Source organism: Hipposideros armiger, unplaced genomic scaffold, assembly GCF_001890085.2.
Source record: "Hipposideros armiger isolate ML-2016 unplaced genomic scaffold, ASM189008v1 scaffold_378, whole genome shotgun sequence".
NCBI classification, from domain to species: Eukaryota; Metazoa; Chordata; class Mammalia; order Chiroptera; family Hipposideridae; genus Hipposideros; species Hipposideros armiger.
The window spans coordinates 1,229,559-1,247,868 of NW_017731728.1; the positions used below are offsets into that span (position 1 = coordinate 1,229,559).

Consider the following 18,310-nt stretch of genomic DNA (forward strand, 5'->3'; position numbering starts at 1 on the left):
CACAGTAGGCACCATGGCTGTTATCGTTCGACCTAATATCCAACTTTAATACACTAAGCGCCGAGGTCAGGAGGAGATAAAAGCCGACTGCATGAATCATAAGGACGGGGGTGGACGGCCCAGCAGCCACCAAGGGCACTGAAGACATCAAAGGCACCCCGTCCAGCCTCCCACAGCCCAGGGCCACTACTCAGGTTCTTCCTTGACGAAAACAAAGCACAAAATGAGACTTAAATGCTTTGTTTCTGCTAGCAGGGAGGGCAGAGGGCCTACTGTGCCACCAGCACACTCTGACAGTAGGCCGACAAGCCCAAATAGATTAGAATCAGGTAATATAGGAGAACTCCGAGCTGTGGGATACAGTACGACAATCCCGGCCTCCGAGCTTCAGGACAAGCGCCTGGGCTGAGCAGGAGTTGGGTGTTGGCTGCGCGCACACACACACAAGACGGGAACATGCAACGTTTGGACAGGTTCCTCCTGTTCTCTGTGAGATGAGTGCAAAGTGGTTGCCACTCGAAGTTTCACAGTAATACCATCCTGTGAGCTCCAGGGCGTCCCACCCGGCAGCTGCTGAGAAGGCTGAAGAACACGCCTTCCTTCCAGAAGGCAAACGAGACACGCGGTGACCTCATTCCCATCTCCCTTCCTCCCCAGCAAGGTGTCCTGCTTCCTCCCTCTTTGCCAGGAGGCAGAGATAGGACCCAAGCCTGAAAAACACATAACAACTGTCTCAAATGACTCAGATTTAATCATCGGAAGCAAACTAAATGGAAAGCTTACAATAGAGAAGAATTACATGTCAGTGCCTTTTGCAAACTGAGCCGGGACAGAGAGGGACTGGGGCTGCCCCTCCACCTGATCCCTTCCAAACAAAGACGCCCACAGTGTCCGGGCAGTCTGGCGGGGAGGGGGCTGCTGGCTCTGGGCGGAGGCCGCCTGCCCACCACTCACTCCTGGCCGGCGTCAGGAGCCCCGCCTTGCTGGCCCTGGTCATCGCCCTTCTTTTTGTGGCCTGAGACGATGTCATCAATCCGCAGCAGCAGGACTGCCGTCTAGGAGAGAAACCACAGCCCCGAATCGGTCAGCAGAGAAGGGAAGGACACTGGTTCTCGCAGACATCACCCCCTAGCTCCGCCCACGTAACTGCCATTTTATCGAAAAGCTGCCCTTTCAGAGCCTCCAATGTAAAATGCAGTTCTCACTACGCAGGAAACAGCCGGTGCTGCTACCCGACCCTGCTCTTTACGTGAGACGGAGATGGGGAGGGGTGGGCTCCTCAGCAGGCCTCTGGGGAACACTCTGCCTTCTGTACCTTCCCTTCAAGAAGGGACTGAACACTCGGGCTTCTGGGCATCTGGAAACGGACAGCACACGCCTGGGCCTCACCTCCACTGCTGTCTTGTACGTCTGCAGCTTCACAGCCAGTGGCTCCCAGACGCCCAGCTCCTTCATGTCCACCAAAGTGCCCGTCTCACCATTGACACCCCAGGTCTCACAGTTCTCCTGGGTGTGCTTGGCCTGTGGATGGCGCAAGTCGTTAAAGGGGGAAATGCTGCAAACAAGCAAGCTGGCAAGGAACGTCAGGTAGGAGCTAAACCCAAAATCCTGGATTGGTAAGGGGGCGATAAGAGGGGCGATAAGAGGGAACGGCCATGACAGCAAACAAGTCAAAAACCAGGAGAAGAGCTACCAAGGGAACAAGCCTTAAAGGAGAACCCGGACGGACGGACGGACGTGAAGTCTCTTAGGCTGAACACAGCCCCCGGCCCCACCACAGGGAGAGCGCGGACAGAACTCACCCGAAGGGAGGTGAGTAGACGGATGGTGCTGGCCCCACAGTTCTGGATGAGGGTCCGAGGGATGACCTCCAGGGCCTGGGCGACAGCCCTGTACGGCCACTGCTCCACCCCAGTCATGGCCTTGGACTTTTCCGTCAAGGCGTGGGCCACGGCCATCTCACAGGCCCCGCCCCCTGGCACCAGCTGCGGGTCCAGGAGGACGTTGCGGCACACCTGCATGGCATCCTGCAGGTTGCGCTCCACTTCCTGGGGAAAGCAAACAGGAGGATGAGCCACAGCAGGACGACCCAGGGACAGATCGGAGGCGCCGCAGGACTTCCTGACCACCACGTTCAGCGAGCCACCAAGGAGGGCAACTGAGAAAGGGCTCTGGAATCAATCCCTCCTGGGCAAGGCCGGTGCTATCACCTGGGACAGACACAGCACTATCACCACAGCAGGACGTGCCCCTCTGGTCAGGCTTCTTACCAGCTCTGTGACTTGGCTAAGTTACTTAAACTCACTGAGGAAAAAGTAGTATCTATGTCAACTTAAGGACTGACGTAAATAATAATAATAATAATAAAAAGTTGAGGCAGTGGCTGACAGGGGCTAGGGGATGATGAGTCACTGTTCCGTGGATACAGTGCCTCAGTTTGGCAAGATGAGAAAGTTCTGGAATCTGCCGCATAAGAGTGTGAATATACTTGAAAAGCAAGCAGGAGATGCAGATGTTTGTGGCTACACATCTAACTAGCGCTACATGGGCCACAGGGCGACCTTAGGCCCTCTGGGAAAATCCAGGAGGAATGACCTCGTCGGCAGTCTCACTTCCGAGGCCGACTCACCGAGAGAATCTCCTTGCTGGCCCCCCGGAGGAGGATGGTACAGGCCTTGGGGTCTTTGCACTCGGTGATGAACGTGAAGTACTCATCTCCGATTTTCTTGATTTCCAACAGGCCTGCTCCTGTCCCAACATCATCTTCTCGCAGTTCCTCAGGTCGGCTGACTATCCTGGCCCCACAGGCTCTATTGATTGGAGGGGAGGAGAGGAACCACACGATTTCAGATACTTCTACCCATCTCTCTAGTCCCTGGGGTCTGTGGCTGGGACAAGGCAGACATGGATCGCTGGAAGCATTGCTACCTAATTCAAGAGGTCTTGGCTGCCTAGTGAAATAGATTTTCAAGCACATGACGTGTCCGTAAACAAATATGGCTTTATGAATAAAAGTGTGCATACCTAAAGCAACTACTATGACCAGGTACAGTTTAATTCAAAGTATATCTGTGGATACTAAATGCACAAATGAGTTCCTCTGCATATCTAATGAGTACATTCCACTAAGGATCATTTCTAGATCGAGATCATCTTGGACTGCCCAGGTAGAGCTCAAGGCCAATCATTGGACTGTACTAAAGAAAATGCCAAGACAAGCAAGGAAGGTAAGTACGTACGCGAATTCTGACCCAACTTTAATCAACGTAGGACTAATTTCTTATTTGCCACTCTTTGCCCCCACTCATAGGCACCAAGTCAACTACATGCACACATGCCCAGAGCCGTTTCAGCTCAGCAAACGCACAAAATTGGATTTAGATCTATAATACACGACGTTAGGGTAGACTTACCTTTTTCAAAATAAAAATTGGCATTCAAAGTGATTGGTACCTGCGCAGAAGTCATGAATGCTATCTAAAGCTGCATTAGCAGCAGCTGTTCTGAACTGTATTCTGAGCCAGTTAAAAACCGACTACTCTGTAAGGAACCCCTACACCAAGGTAGCGATGGGAGATTTCCAACCATAAGCTGGTCACTACAGGTTAGGAGCAGCACAGAAGGGACGCGTGCAGGAGACAAGTGCTGGACTAGATAAAAGACTTCTGAAGATGGCAGACAGCTAAACTCAGGTTATTTCCACCTGTAACTGCTCTGGCTGACCGTCTCCTCTATGGTTACCTTTTCAGGTAACACGTGTTGTAAAGCCACACGGGAAGGAAGTGTCTTGGTTGTAGTACCTGGCCTACTCACCTCGCAATGCGATTGTTGTCTGTCTTCCGGACTCTGCGGATGGCTGTGACATTGGCTCGCATGAGGTAGTGCTGGGCTAAATCTGCAAACCCAAGAAGAGGGGTCGGCTCAAAGCCAGGACTCCAGTCCGGCTCATGTCCTCAGTGCAGCCCAACCATCCCGTCTGTGATGTGCGCCCACGCCCACAGGCGAGGAAACAGCCGCCCACCCTCGCCCATCTCCCACGTGCACGGCAGGCAGGCTGGACAGGAGCAGAGCCCACCTGAGACACCCTTTTCTGTGATGACCACGTCGGGCTTCAGACGGATGATGTCCTCGCAGAGCTGCTGGATGTACTCTTCTTCCATCTGGAGGATTCGGGTGAAGTCTTCCTCTCGCGTGATCTCAATGTCAGTCTGCGTGGTGAGGGCACGTCACTGACAAGCCCTGGCCTGGGGAAGTTCTCCAGGAACCCCTCCGCCCCCGCATGCAGCCTTCGCCCGTGTCCCAGAAGCGCGAGTGAGAATAATGTTAGAGCCATGACCCTCATACCTCTGGGACCCAATTTAGCTCTAGCAATCACCCACTTTCAACTCCTTCATTTAAGCATAGAGTAACTGGAGTTCAAAGTCACAGGGCAATCAGTGGAGACCGTCGCCTCCGTCTGTGACCACCCAGTTCAGTGTCACCTCTAGCCTGTCAGTGAGCACAGTAGTTCTGGGTCTGACCTCTCCCACCAATCCACTGGTTCTGGCTCCCAATTCTTGTTTAATAAGCTCCAATCAATCACCTTGTTTTACCCAAGGGTGATGGAGCCCCGTGAACCTCCACCCTCTGCAAATTCTCCCCTAGCCCTTCGAAGTGACATTAACTCCTCCTGTCTGTCTGAATGATGCATTAGGAAAGGTGGCATGGGAGTGTGGAACAGATGCCAAACACAGCTGGGTTCAAACCCTGATTCGGCCAGTACCAGCTGTGTTCCTCAAGCGATTAACCTAACTTCTATGAATGTCAGATCCCTCCTCTGTGAAATGGAAGTCACAATCAACAGTTTTAAAGGGTTGTTGTAAGAATCAGAGACCTCACACCAAGGTCAGTGGCTGACAGAGCAGGCACGTGATCAGCACCGACGAGGCATCCATTCTCACGTCAGCTCAGAAACAGGCCAGGACCCTTACCTGGCTCTCCCCCTTCTTGTACTCCAGAGACGAGTCCAGCAGCACAATACGCGGGTTTCTGATATGGCGTCGCATCCGCGGGTGGGTCACATCTTTGTTAATCATGACCCCACGTAAGACACACGAGTCTTCAATGATGCCCCCAGGTATCTGTGCAAAAGACCCGCTTTAATCCACAGCCGGCAGGAGGCAATTTCTCAGCTGCTTTCCCAGACGCTGCTCTTCCCCAAAGGACCACTATTTCGGGTTTCTAAAGTATCTTTCTTCCATGAACCTCAAAAACAAGTACTGCTGCAATCACGTTTTCTCCCTCTAGGAAGCACACCAATGTTGGGCCATGACACCTAAGCTGAAGGTCAGCTGAGACTCACAGAAGTTCAGCAGTTGACAAAGATTCAATACAGGGGGTCAGGTCTCTTCTACTTCCTGAAAGATATTCCCACAGAAATTTAGGCGTGGGGCTCCATCTACTGGCCACAAGCTATTAATGCTACTTTTGGATCTTAAATTAGCAGGGAGATGGAGGAACTTCTGGGGTTTACTAACAGTATTCTGTAGAACCTTGTTTGTATCCTGACCAAGTGGCTGATACGGACATGGAGACACCAATAAGCCTTTCCCTAGTCCCTGAGCCATGTGTACTGACAATAGTGACAGTAACGCAATTATTGCAGGAATACCCCCTTTTACAAGTTTTTGTTTTCTACGCAGCAAATATTCTTCTTCCTAGTTCTGATTAACTATTTAAACCTATTTCCTCCAAAAGCGGGATGGCATGCAAGGAAACAATCTGTCCCCAAGTACTGGTTGGGAGAGCTTACCTTTTCCACCCTTGCATATTTCTTGATGTCAATCTCCTTCCGGCCATTCTCCTCAAACTGCACAGTTTTGACGGCATCCAGGGCGATGGTGCAGGCCAGAGAGGACCACCGACTGATGGCTTTGGTGGCGATGGAGCTGTTGATTATGTTCAGCATCGTATCTCGGTTGCTGGTGTCGACGGGGGTGCTGGAGAAAAGAAGACCGTGTGACATGCTCAGGGGAACCTTGGACATTCAAGCAAGTCCCTCCTCTCCATCTCAGTGAGTCTCATGACCCAGCAGGCAGAAGCAGGGCAATCTTCCTTTGCAGGAAAGTGAGCAATGTCAAGAAGTAATCTGGTCCCATCCCTCTGCCTTTCGGCAAGATGGCAGCTAACCCACCCCTGGGAGGCGTCTCAAATCCCCGGTAATGTGTTCCCATGCCTGACACCTCTCCACACTCACATCTAATGGTAAAATACGTTCTTTACCTTCGGCTTCAACCAAATACACGCTCCAACTTTACAACGTGGGTCAAGACACATTTGGTCTTTGAAGCCCCATCCCTAGTCAATTTTGAGTTCCTCTTGGTAATCGGCCCCGATCTCTACCATCCTTAAGACATCTTATTCTGCTCCATCTGGTATCTTAAGAACACACGGTGCACCAGGGTTTACTGTTTCTATGTTAGTCTCCCCTAACAAAATGATCAACTTGTCCACTGTGAGACTGCTTAGAACCATAAAATGCAACTGTAGGGGCCGGGCAAGTGGCTCAGTTGGTTAAGTGTTGGCTTAAGAGCGCGAGCTCTGAGCCAACAGGGCCGCCAGTTCGATTCCCATATGGGCCAGTGACACTGTGCCCAAGATGAGCTGTCGCTGAGCTGCCAACAGGTGGCAGGATGGCTCAGCTGGTGTAACAACAAGATTGCCTGTTCCATGGTGGGCTATGCCCACCTGCAACTAAGACTGAACTCAGCACCTTGAGCTGAGCTGCCGCCCAGGTGACTCAGTGGATAGAACGTGCACTCTTAACAAGGCTGCTGGTTCAACTCCCACAAGGGATGGTGGCTACGTCCAGCCGTAACTAAGATTGAACACAGCACCTTGAGCTTAGAGGCCACGAGCTGCTGAAGGGAAGCCAGATGGCGACTGGTATCCTCCACAACAAAGACTGAAGAACAACAACTTGGCTGGTCCCCTGCCCCAATTCCCCAACACTATTCCCCTCCCCCAAACCCCCAGTAAAATCTTAAAAAAAAAAAAAAAATGAAACTGTAAAGTCCTGGGATGCCATGTGGTCCACATTTTCACATACTGCTGAATCCCTTTGGTAATGGTGTAAGGCACATAATAAACAATCATTAAATATTGTTGAATTGCATTTTAGGGAAGCAGCAATAGCTCCAAAAGAATTATCTAAGATATGCATGCAGTTATTGCTGGATAAAAAGAAAAACTTTCTAACGATTCAGCTCCTTACTCAATAAATCCTTTGGGCATCTCTACACTTAAACACCTCATTCCCTAAGAGCACCAGATAGAGGCATTATCACATGCTGTGGCTTATTACAGCAGGCAGTACAACACAAAGCTCCCGAAATTACTAGACACTTATGTATCCATGACCCAACCACATGAAAAGGTAGAACATTATAGGTTTTACTTTTTAGAGAAAAAATTTTAATTAAAAAAAGTTGTGTTGTGTAAAGTCCTGCATTTCTGCATGCCTTCCCTTACCCTGTTAGCACTCAGCAAGACGACTAACAGGAAGTTCTTCGATTACTACATGGGATTCAAGTCGCACTTTCAGTCCGTCTTTTTTATTTTAATGGTAAACTGCTGGCCACCATCCTTCACAACGCTGTATGAGAGTACCGACTCAATTATAGTCACACATGCTGGCAGGATATTTTAAGTCCTGAATAATTCCAGTGATCTAATTCCTTAACTCATCCTCCCCACCAGAGTCTTGGCTCTTGGAAGGAAGGTTTATCTTACGCACTACACATTTCCCATGGAAGTGCCTAACATGGGAACCAGAAGACAGCATGTAACCAAAATGTTCTGAAGAATTAAATCTAGCTTTTATTTGTATCCTTCGCCATTTTCTAAAGCTTTTATTTTCTTTATCCTTCTCTTCACTTTGCTCTACCCCGTTTCCCCTTCTCACAAATGACACAGGGTATAAGCACTGTGTGTGTGACATGGCTGGCCTTCCTTCACCGCCTAAGAACAGACCAGTCTTCCAGGCTCCCCATGGCCGCTTTGCCTCCTTGCCCCCCAGTACCTGATCTTCTTAAGGGTGCTGATCATATCATCCAGGGCCTTTCGGTAAGCACTGATCACCACTGTTGGGTGCATCTGCTGCTCCAGGAAGTGCTCAGCCACGGACAGCATCTCCCCCGCTGAAAAATGACACACACCACAATGACGTCTTAAAAAGCATCCGGGTATCAAGGCAACTTCATTACACTTCTAAAGACACCTTTCTTCCTAAAATAAATTCTCCCCAAACACAGACCATTTGGCTAATACCATTCCCAATTTTACACTCTGTACAAGCCAATTCATAAAGAAACTATCCTCATCGCACATATTTTAAATGATCAAAGATTGATCCGAGGTTTTACTTATTCTCTTGATCTTTCTAACTAAATGTTTGTTACTGGTTTTCTAAACAAAAGGAAAATTTTTCCAAAGACTAAAATAGAAAAACACGTAACAGAAAATTGACTTATCTCAACAACTAACATGCAAACTTCTGGTACTAAAAACAAATAAAACACACAAAACCTTTCACTTGGAAGAACACTCACAAAAATGAACAAAATTTACCCTCTGGTTGAGGGATTATTGGTAAAATGTCCTTTTAAAATTTGTCTTTACTTTATAATTAATACACACACATACACTACATAATATAGATGCCCACATGCAAAAGCTTGTTTCTTAAAAACAAACAAACAAAACCCCCTAAAGTTTAACAAGAGAAATGTGATTTTTTTTTTTGGTCACAAAAAGCCTTTTGTACAGATTGCTTGTACTACTTCCCCAGAGGCACTAATTTTAAAAATTTACACATATAAAAAATTTACACGTGCCAAAGTTCACATGCATGCTTTGACATGTGCCCAAATGTTTGAATTCAATACTTTATACCAACTCCTAAGTGACCATCATCTATATTAAAAGAAAGATAATCAAATAAAAAAGAGCTTGACTAAGTTCACTTAGGAAGGATGTGCCCTGTTAAAGGGCGGACAGTCGGAACAGGAACAGGGAAGAAAGATGTCTTTAGAGATGGTAGTTTTTCTTCTTTTAAAAAAGAAACCTATACCTGAGACGCTCAGACTCATGGATACTTAACCTATCTAGTATCTCCAGGAGAGTCAACTAAAACTGCAGCTAGGAAATTCTACCTGACATCTACAGCTCATCTACCAAAAAAAAGTGAGAAAGCATATGAAGTCTTTCCTCCCGCTTTCATCCTCCCAAGTTGTTTTCAAACTACAGAACTGGCATATGTAATTCTCAATCCTCAAAAGAATTAGTCTAAAGATGGACTAGTTGGTGGTGGCTCATGCAAATTTTCCACCCAGCTCACCATTCTCAAAAATACAGCAAAGGCATTCTAGAGTTAAAAATGTCACTTTTAAGAAGTTCATATAATAATTTTATTGTAAGGACTCTTTTAGGCATGTGGGCCGACACTATAAATTGGCACCGTAAAATATGGTGGTTTTCTCATTTCCTAACAATGTGCTGTTGCAATCAGATTTTTAAAACTGAATGTTTCGATTATAGAAATTTCACCAACTTACAGTGTACACAACAAATAAAAGCAATATGCCAAGTTTGCAGAAGTGACCCTTTACGATCCTATAGGAAGCAGAAAGATTATTCATTAAAACCTGTGTGGTCGAGACTCATTCTCAAGAGTCCATGTGCCACTTTGACTCCTCGCTTAAGGTTGTTACCCCAAACAGGTATCCGCAGCACTTTCGTGGTAAGACCTGAGCAGACGAAACGTTTGAGTCGCCCAAGCAATACATTCCTAGGTGAGGCTGAAGAAGACAACGCTCTGCCTTGCTTTAACTCTCCCTATAAACAAGCCTCCTTTGCGTGGTACATTTGGTACCACGTTTTTCACATTTTTGTGCATTTTGTTGGTGATTTCACTGTTCAAAATGGCCCCCAAGTGTAGCACTAAAGTGTGGTCTAGTTTTCCTAAATGGAACAAAGCTGTGACGTGTCTTACAGAGAAATCATTAGATAAGCTTTGTTTAGGCAAGAGTTGTAGTGCTACTGGCCACGAGCTCAATGTTAATGAACCAACAATATTATTAGATAAAAGTGTGTTTACTACAACACATAAAATAAGGTATATATTTCTCAATTGAAGAATGTGACCAGAGGCTCGCGGGAACCTAATCCCGTATTTCCCCTAGGTTTAGCCTTCGCTAATTCAGTTTGTGGCGACTTCATAGAACATTGCTTACTCTAACAAAAATCGACCGTATTTTATTCGACCAGATTTACACAGCTCATCCTATGCTATTGATGAATGTTTTATACTCAGTTGAAGGAAATACGTAGGTAATTAACAAGTTATTTAATATCTGTAATTAGTGGATTGGTAACAATGTCCTTCTTAAAATACGACACAGACATTATTTCTGGCAAAAATCTTCAAGTTTCAATCTAATTTTATCAACCTTCCATTCTTCTCTTACCAAGAATAATTACTGATGTGGTCCCATCTCCAACCTCTTCATCCTGCGTCCGGCTAATTTCAATCATGGACTTGGCTGCTGGATGCTGAACTTGAATCTGAAAAGAAACATGTAGCTTGCCACTAGACTCAACACCATTCACGCCCCTCTTACCACTGTGTGACCCTAACCCTTAAGCTCCTTGCTTCCATACTTAGTCCCTTTTCCCTTGTTTTACCACAGCTCGAACGATTAAAAGTGGCCCCCAAAATATCTAAGTAAACCACCTTTCCAAGTCCCTTTCCTTTTGGGGAAAATGTATTATGCTGACTGTTCTGAGAACAGAACAGTATCTTTTACAATATTACTGGGAGTACCACTATTGTGGTTGAATTGTGTCCTCCAAAAAGACATGAAGTCCTACCCGCTGGAAACTATAAATGTGACTGTATTTGGAAATAGGGTCATTGAAGATGTAATCAAGTTAAGATGAGGTCATACGGAATTAGTGTACGCCCTAACTCCAACCACTGATGTCCTTATAGTAAGAGACACAGGAGACTGCCACATGACAAATGAGAAGCAGGCTGAGTTCACAAGCCAAGGAAGGCCAAGGATATCTGATGGCCAAGGCCAAGACCAGCCTTCGGAAACTAGAAGAGGCCAAGAAGGACCCTCCCCTAGAGCCTTCAGAAGGAGCACGGCTTTGCTGACACCTTGATTTCAGATTTGTAGCCTCCAGTCTAGAGAATAAATTTTTGCTGTTTAAAGCCTCCCAGTTTCTGGTAATTTGTTCCAGCAGCCCTAAGAAACTAGTCATCATCTATATATCTTTACAGGTCCCTTATAAAGGTGTTAAAGCATAATGAAAGGTCACACCTCTCGAAGAATGGCATTGCCATCATTGGTCATCACAATGCCTCCCATTGGGTCCAAAAGCATCTAGGACAAAAGCAAAAGTTATATTTAAGTTTTCCAGATCACAGGAAGGGAAACTCTGTAGCCCAAGGCTTTCAGTAAGAGATAAGCCTACCTTCATCATGGACTTGGGTCCCAAACATGTTCGGATGATATCGGCAATGGTCTAGTGGAAAGGAAATATAAACGCATAAGCACAAGCCAGAGGACAGTTAGGAAAGGGGCACGAGTGACCCCCAGAGTGGGGTAGGCAAGCACCTTAGATGCTGCACGCCATGTGGCCAGATTCCGTTTTGTTTTCCCCTTTGGGAATGCGTTCAGGGTGGCGGCAGAAAGATATGACTTTTCACAAGAAAAACGGGGACATGCCTTCCAGAGCTTTGGTTTCCCAGCAGTCCAGATAAATGGAAGTCCATGTCTTAGCATTTCTTTCCATGACAGTGACGGCCACACCATGCTAAACCAGACCCAGGGCTTTTTATTCCAAAGATACTGAATACCTATCTGGGCTCTACAGTGGGCACTAGGGATACACGAGGGAATACATACAGTGCTTCCCCGCAAGTAACTAACTCAGTCTAACAGACAGACACAAATAGGATATTATTATAACAGAACATACACAGCAGTGGAATTACGTCAATCCGAGAAGGTGCTTAGGCCTAATGCAGAGAGAGGGCTTCCTTCTCTCTACCACTATCCAGGAAATGACCTGAAAGAAGGGATGCCGACTTTTCCTCTAACTGCAAACAGATACAGAAATACTAGAGAAGGCAGCTGGAGGAAAACCACCACACTTTAAACAATTTCACCGATAGGCTACCTTGGCGGCATTGATGTTTCCAGATTGGACTTTTCTTCCAGATTCACGCTTTGTGTTCTGGCCTAAAATAGATAAAAGACAACAGCGCAGGATTGTCCCATTGTATATAATCCTGACTTTTGAAAATAGAAACAAATACATAGGTTTCATAGGTGTATACGTAGATCAAAGCTGATCAAATTGTACACTTTAAATATGTGCAACTTATTGTAGAATTACACCTCAAAAAACGGTTAGAAGCAACCGATAATGCTTCAACTTTGGGATCTTGGTTATCACTTTCCCTCTAACCAAACATCCATGTATTGACAGCATGGATTCATAACCTGAGATTCACGCATAGGCCTCAGTGGCAAAGTGAAACCCCTGAGATTATACGAGAAAATGGGAGCTTCGTCTGGGAAAAGGATCTGTGGCCTCTCATCCGATTCTCAAAAGGCCGGTGACCCTAAAAAAGCACAAATCACTGCTTTATATAAAAGGGAGTTTGGGGGTTCGATATTTTCCTGCTTGGAGAGGGAGAATCACACCCTTGATAGTCGCAGCATAATTACGGATAGTGCCCCCCCAGTGTGCTGTGGAACGAGAACACGCTTCGGCTGAGTCCCAGTTTGCAAGCTACTGCCACTCAAGGCACGGCTATAGTAAGAAAGCCTCAGTGGCCCATTTACCATCAGTAAGAGCTGCCACCCATTCTGACAGGGAGCCCCCTGGGTTACAGCCACGGAGGCCAGGGGGAAACGCAGATCTGAAACAGGCTTCAAAATGCACCGCTCACCCCAGGGCCCTCAGTGCAGACAAGCCAGCCGTCTATCCCCAAACCAACGCACGCTCATCTCCTTCCCCTCTCCAAATTATACATTCCTCGCCTACTATTTAAATCTCATCCAATCTAAACATTCACAACTCTCAACGCTTTAGATGCCTATTTCAGGCAGCGGTGAGTAACACCCTGCGCGAACCTTTCGCATGGATTCATCAGAAAAAGTTTAAGTGTTTTTCTGGTTAAGCCAATTTCCCCCCCCCCCCCTTTGCAAATAGTTATCTTCCCAGGTGTAGAGAAAACGGTTGAAACCTCTGAACGGCATTCGGGATACAGGAGCAGCTACGGCGAGGTGGGCCGCTTAGGCGGTCCGCTGATGGCCCAGAGGCGACACACTGAACGGACACACACAATGGACGAGGGGCTCATCGGCCAGAAAGAAACGGGGGATGTTCCCAAGGCTCAGGAGAACCAGTAAGGAAATTTGGGAAAACTCAAAGTTGGTTGGTGGCAAGGATGACCACGCAGGCGACACTAAGGGAGTCATCCCATCTCCGACAGACCAATGGGGAGGGAAACGGAGCTTCAGGGGCAGGGAGGGGCTGCGGGGCGGAAATTCAGGAGGGCTGTGGCCGAAAAGTGACCGAGGATACATACACCACCTGCTGTTTGGCTCCTTATCTCATTTGATCCCCACGATTCTACGGGGGCAGTACCGTTCACCCCAACACCACAAATGGAAACACTGAAGCGATTTGGCCGAGGCCATGCCCGCTACTGAGAGAGAGACCAAGGCTGGAAGGCGAGGCCAAGCCAAAAAACCCTTCTCCGTTTCCCACGCTGAAAATCACGCATGGAAGGGGGCAGGGGGCGAAGGGCAGGCCGGGTGGGGGCGAGTCGCCGTGGAGACAAGGGGCTCGGAGAGGGCAAGGTCAGTTTGCGTTTGTGAAGACAGCGGAGCGGGCTGAGGGATGACAGGAGAGCGGGAGACGGGGCTTCCAAAATGAGGATGACCGGAGGGCTCAGTGGCCGGACCACGGCGGGGCTGGGCTGGGCTGGGGCAGCCCTGAAAAGTGCAGACCCACGAGGAGCGAAAACGGGGTCCCTCCCCCGGCTTCCCCACAACTCACTGAGCACGAGCACGGGACGATGGCCCATCATGGCGGCGCGATGCGGAGCCCGGTACCCAGAGCTGGGGAACCGGCAGAAGCTTCTGGAGAGAGAACCTGAGAGAAGCCCAGAAAACGCTGCCTCCTCGGGGCTTACACCTAAACCCGCTACTTCCCGGGCCTCCGCCAATCAGCGCACCCGCCTCACTGACCGGCACGAAAACAAGCCAATTGGGATTCTCATCCCCGCCCCCTACGCAAGAACGGCAGGGCAAGCTTGATAGAGAGCGCGCGAGGATGGAAACGGCGCTTGCGCAATAGGGTGGCCGCTCCCGGCCGCGTGCGGCGCGAACTTCGGCGCAAGCGCCAAGGCTCGGGCAGTTGGCCGGCACGCCGCTGCGCGTGTTTCAACTACAAGGGAGGACGCTGGGGTTGTGGCTTTCAATTAACACCGCAGGTGATGTCATTAGACTGGCTTGCACCCCAGTTCTTCTCAGGCCGCGAAGATCAAGAAAGGCGTGGCAGTTGCCACCATTCTTTCGCCCAGCCTTAGCTACGGGGAGGGGTAAACGGGCGGGACTTCAACCGGCAGTTGAGGGAAGACCTGGCGGGTTGGCTGCGGGTGACGTGGGAGTTGTAGTCCTGTCGGGCATGCTGGGAGTTGTGGTTTATTTCCTCTGGACTCCTTGCTGTGCGGGGACCTTACCTTTCTTAGGCAAATTCTTTCTACTGACTGAAGCTGTGAGCGGTACCAGAGAGCGATGGTTCCACACCCCCCCCCCCTCCGAGTTAGTCCATCCAAAACATTTCCTCAAGGGTTCCTCGTAGGGCTTTGAGATTTTCTTTTCTCCACGCCCGTTGCCTCCCCTGCCCTCTTGACATCCACTCAACGGCTGGTCCATTAGAGATGACCGGAGTCAGAGCTTTTAAATTACCTTACTGGAGTAATTGCCCGTTCGTAGGAGACTCTTAAGGTTTGGGTTTGGTTGAATTACTATTTTGTCCAGAAAAAAAAGAAGCAATAATAATGGAAACAGCTGTGTTCCAAACTAATGAAGGGACCAGGAGAGTACAAACAATCCAAGAAGAGTCACTTACATTTGGCCATGAAATAGAAGAATACACCCTTTCACACGTTTTCTTCCCCAAATCGGAACAGCCTGAAATGTGCTGGAGAGAACTTACGAAACGGTCAACAGTAAAATAATAGCGTGGTTGTTGATCCCATGACCCTATGTTTCTTTCCAGGCATCAGGAAACACATCTGTTGGTGCTCAGATGGAACACCGTGCTGGCCATCCTAACAGAAAAGGTGTGTGTCGGAGGCCTTGCTTCCGCTCCCTTAAAAGCCAGACCTTCATTGCCCCGCATTTGGGGAAATTATTCTAGTTGGTTTTTTTTTCCTGTTACTTGGTGAATTGGGAAGTATTTGTTTTTGTTCTGCATTTCCCATTACATGGGAACATGGCTGTATTCCCAGCACCTAGAACAGGACCTGTTAAATTATAAGTGTTCAATAATTATGTGTTGAATGAGTATAGTATTCTTCCTTTGTGTCTTCTCTTAATACTTAGAACAAGCCTTTATGTACAGGGTACCAGAAGACATAGTGTCATCTAGAGTGAACAGATAACTCAGTTTGAGCAGGGCAGCTCCACTGGTGGCCAGAGAAATGCCCGAGGCCATCTGTCTACCTACTTAACCATGGGTGGAGTCGAGTACTTTATCTGAGAGGCCTGCTATGTCATAGCTTGGACATCAGTGAACTAGCTCTTGGCACAGAGCGTGTTGTGCAGCGAGCATGAGCATGACTTTGGAATTGACAGGCCTGGATTTATTTCCAGCACTGCCACAAGCTAATTGTGGAATCTGGAGCGAATTTCCTAACTTCAGTTTCCTCAAATAAAATGTGGCTAAAGCTACTGACTTCATAGGGCCATTATGACAATTTTATGAGATAATGTATGGAAAGCACCCTTTTTCATTATCTTTTTATTTTTATTTGTAGCTGAGCCATCCTGCCACCTTTTGGCAGCTCAGTGGCAGCTCAGCTCGGGCCAGGCATCAAACTGCTGTTGCTCAGAGCTCAAACTCTTGAGCGAGCTCTTAACCAACTGAGCCACTCGGCCGGCCCCTTTTTTCATTATTTTTATCATTATTCTGTTCTGCCTCCTTTTGCTTCTTCCCAACCTCATCCGCTGTTATTGTCTAGTCAGAAATTCAGAGGCTGGTGCAGTCGGGAAGGAGGCTGAGACAGTCACAGAACAGGAAGAAAAGCTGCAAAAAGCAGGGCCTCGGGCCCTGGAACCGGGGTGCAGTGCCTGAGGGTTCTGTCTATCCATCTCCCTCCTGGTTTCTCGTCTCTTACTTGTACCTGTGTCCCCTGACACGATGGCCAAATCCTGTAGCGTTCATTGGCCCCAACGTTACATCTCCGCAGCACAGCACCTGAGAAGCAAGCAAGCTTCTCTGACACAGAATCCAGATATCGATCCCAGAGAATGACTCCAGCCCAACTTATCCCCTGTCCTTTCCCCTTGGACCAGTCACAGTTGCCAAGGAGGATGGGATAATGACTGGGTCACGTGCTCTCTTTTGTTGGGTAGAGGGCCTTGATGCAGCCCCACCAGTGTGGCCTGGAATCTGGGGACAGGATCATTTCCCAGAGGAAGGGTTGTTCAGTAGACAAAAATTACATGTCTTCAATAGGACTCATCATCATCTTCCAACAAATCAATTTTTCCTTCTAACTTAACTATTTTTGCCAAATGTTCTCTATTTTCCCATTTAAGAACTTCTTCCAATGTCCAACCCATGTTAATACCTATAGATTAATTAAAATTCAATTTTAATCATACTTTCTAATCCTAAACGGTTCAAAGGCTTTCCACTGTGTTCAGGCGAAAGCCTAAAATCCCCGACTCGCTGTTGTAGTGGGTCTTGCGTGGCCCATCCTGCCTTCCCACCTCCCTACCCCTAATTCTGGCCAGTTTCCCAGGGCTCGTCATTCTGGCGAAATGCTTACGTCCGTCCCTTTGCTCTCCGATCCTTTTGTCTCCACTTGAAATACCTTTTCCACTCATCAGAAGTTTCCTGTGTTGAAGGTCCAATAAACATCCTCCACCTGCCTGGAGTCCTCTCATCCTAATCTCTTCCCCCTTTTCAAAAAACATTCATTTTCACATTTACTCACATACTTAGTACAACTAAAAGATAGGAGGCCTTACTTCCACCCTGGACTGTCAGACTCGTTGTCTGTGTCCCTGTGTTGATATCACCATCTCCTCAGCATTGGGATTGTCCCGCTAATCAGATACTAAGCACCTAGGAAACTGCGTCTTAGACACCTCATGTGTGCTGTAGGCTCTAGCACACTGGTGAACGTGAAGCACATGTAACAAGAGTTTGTAAAAGGGAAGCTGGTGAGATTTTAGCTTATCCCACACCCTCTGCTTGGTTCCTCTTCGGCCCACTCTGGTTTCTCTGTTGTGTGCCTTATAGAACTTTCCTTGAAGTGACTCAGGGCAGAGCCTCGGCCCCCCGCGCTGGTAGTCCAGCTGCAGGGATCTGATTAGAAAGGCCGTCCCTTGCCGGGATGAGCTGAATACTTGTGCCTCTGATTGTATTCCAGCCAAAGAGGAAGGTGATGCTGTGCCTCTCTGTCGCGCCAGACCCTCCCCCAGCTTTATTAACCTTCAAGCAAGTTCCTCACCAGCTACTTTCCTGAACATCCAGACAACAAAACTGCACTCAGGTAAGGGTGCAGGGAAGGCTTCCCAGGTGGACTCAGCCAGGTGGGGCCAAGCACAGAGGAGATGGCCTGAGCTGTCCCCGACTGATGGGGGCCAACTCCGGGTCAGGGCACCTCTAGGTGTTTCATTGGTAGCTTACTGATTAGTCAGCTCTGCTGATTTCTTCCTGATTCTACTGTTCCTTGCTTGTTAGCACTCCCACTAGACTAGGCAGGACTGAGATGAAAATTCTGTTGCTTGCTAGTAATGTTCGTTAAACGGTGGCCAGGGGAGGAAATAGTAACCATTAGCTCCGTTTCTTTTTTTTTTTTTTAAAGATTTTTTATTGGGGAATTGGGGGGATGGGAACAGTGTTGGGGAATTGGAGGAAGGGGAACAGACAAGCTGCTGTTGTTTTGTTCTTCAGTCTAGTTGTGGAGGACGTTGCTTCACTGGCCCAAGTTGGCACCATCATTGCGCTC

The 18,310-nt window shown here is 48.0% G+C and overlaps 2 protein-coding genes across 2 annotated transcripts in view; one reads left to right on the plus strand and one right to left on the minus strand.

The window, feature by feature from the left end:
* Nucleotides 1-733: 733 nt before the first annotated feature.
* On the minus strand, nucleotides 734-14,373 carry CCT3 (chaperonin containing TCP1 subunit 3). The gene is made up of 14 exons (XM_019662615.1): nucleotides 14,119-14,373; nucleotides 12,226-12,287; nucleotides 11,518-11,568; nucleotides 11,364-11,426; nucleotides 10,506-10,602; nucleotides 8,060-8,177; nucleotides 5,792-5,978; nucleotides 4,971-5,120; nucleotides 4,076-4,208; nucleotides 3,814-3,895; nucleotides 2,630-2,810; nucleotides 1,803-2,048; nucleotides 1,390-1,521; nucleotides 734-1,055 (listed from the first exon to the last, which is right to left on the minus strand). Exons 1-14 carry the CDS (start codon nucleotides 14,147-14,149, stop codon nucleotides 951-953), a joined length of 1,638 nt encoding a protein of 545 aa, XP_019518160.1. The 5' UTR covers nucleotides 14,150-14,373; the 3' UTR covers nucleotides 734-950.
* A 61-nt stretch (nucleotides 14,374-14,434) lies between these two features.
* The window catches only part of TSACC (TSSK6 activating cochaperone), a 5,305-nt gene continuing 1,429 nt past the window's right edge, over nucleotides 14,435-18,310 (plus strand). Inside the window, 3 exon segments of the mRNA XM_019662499.1 lie at nucleotides 14,435-14,554; nucleotides 15,346-15,409; nucleotides 17,729-17,851. Coding sequence (XP_019518044.1) covers nucleotides 15,376-15,409; nucleotides 17,729-17,851 — 157 coding nt within the window. The 5' untranslated portion in view covers nucleotides 14,435-14,554; nucleotides 15,346-15,375.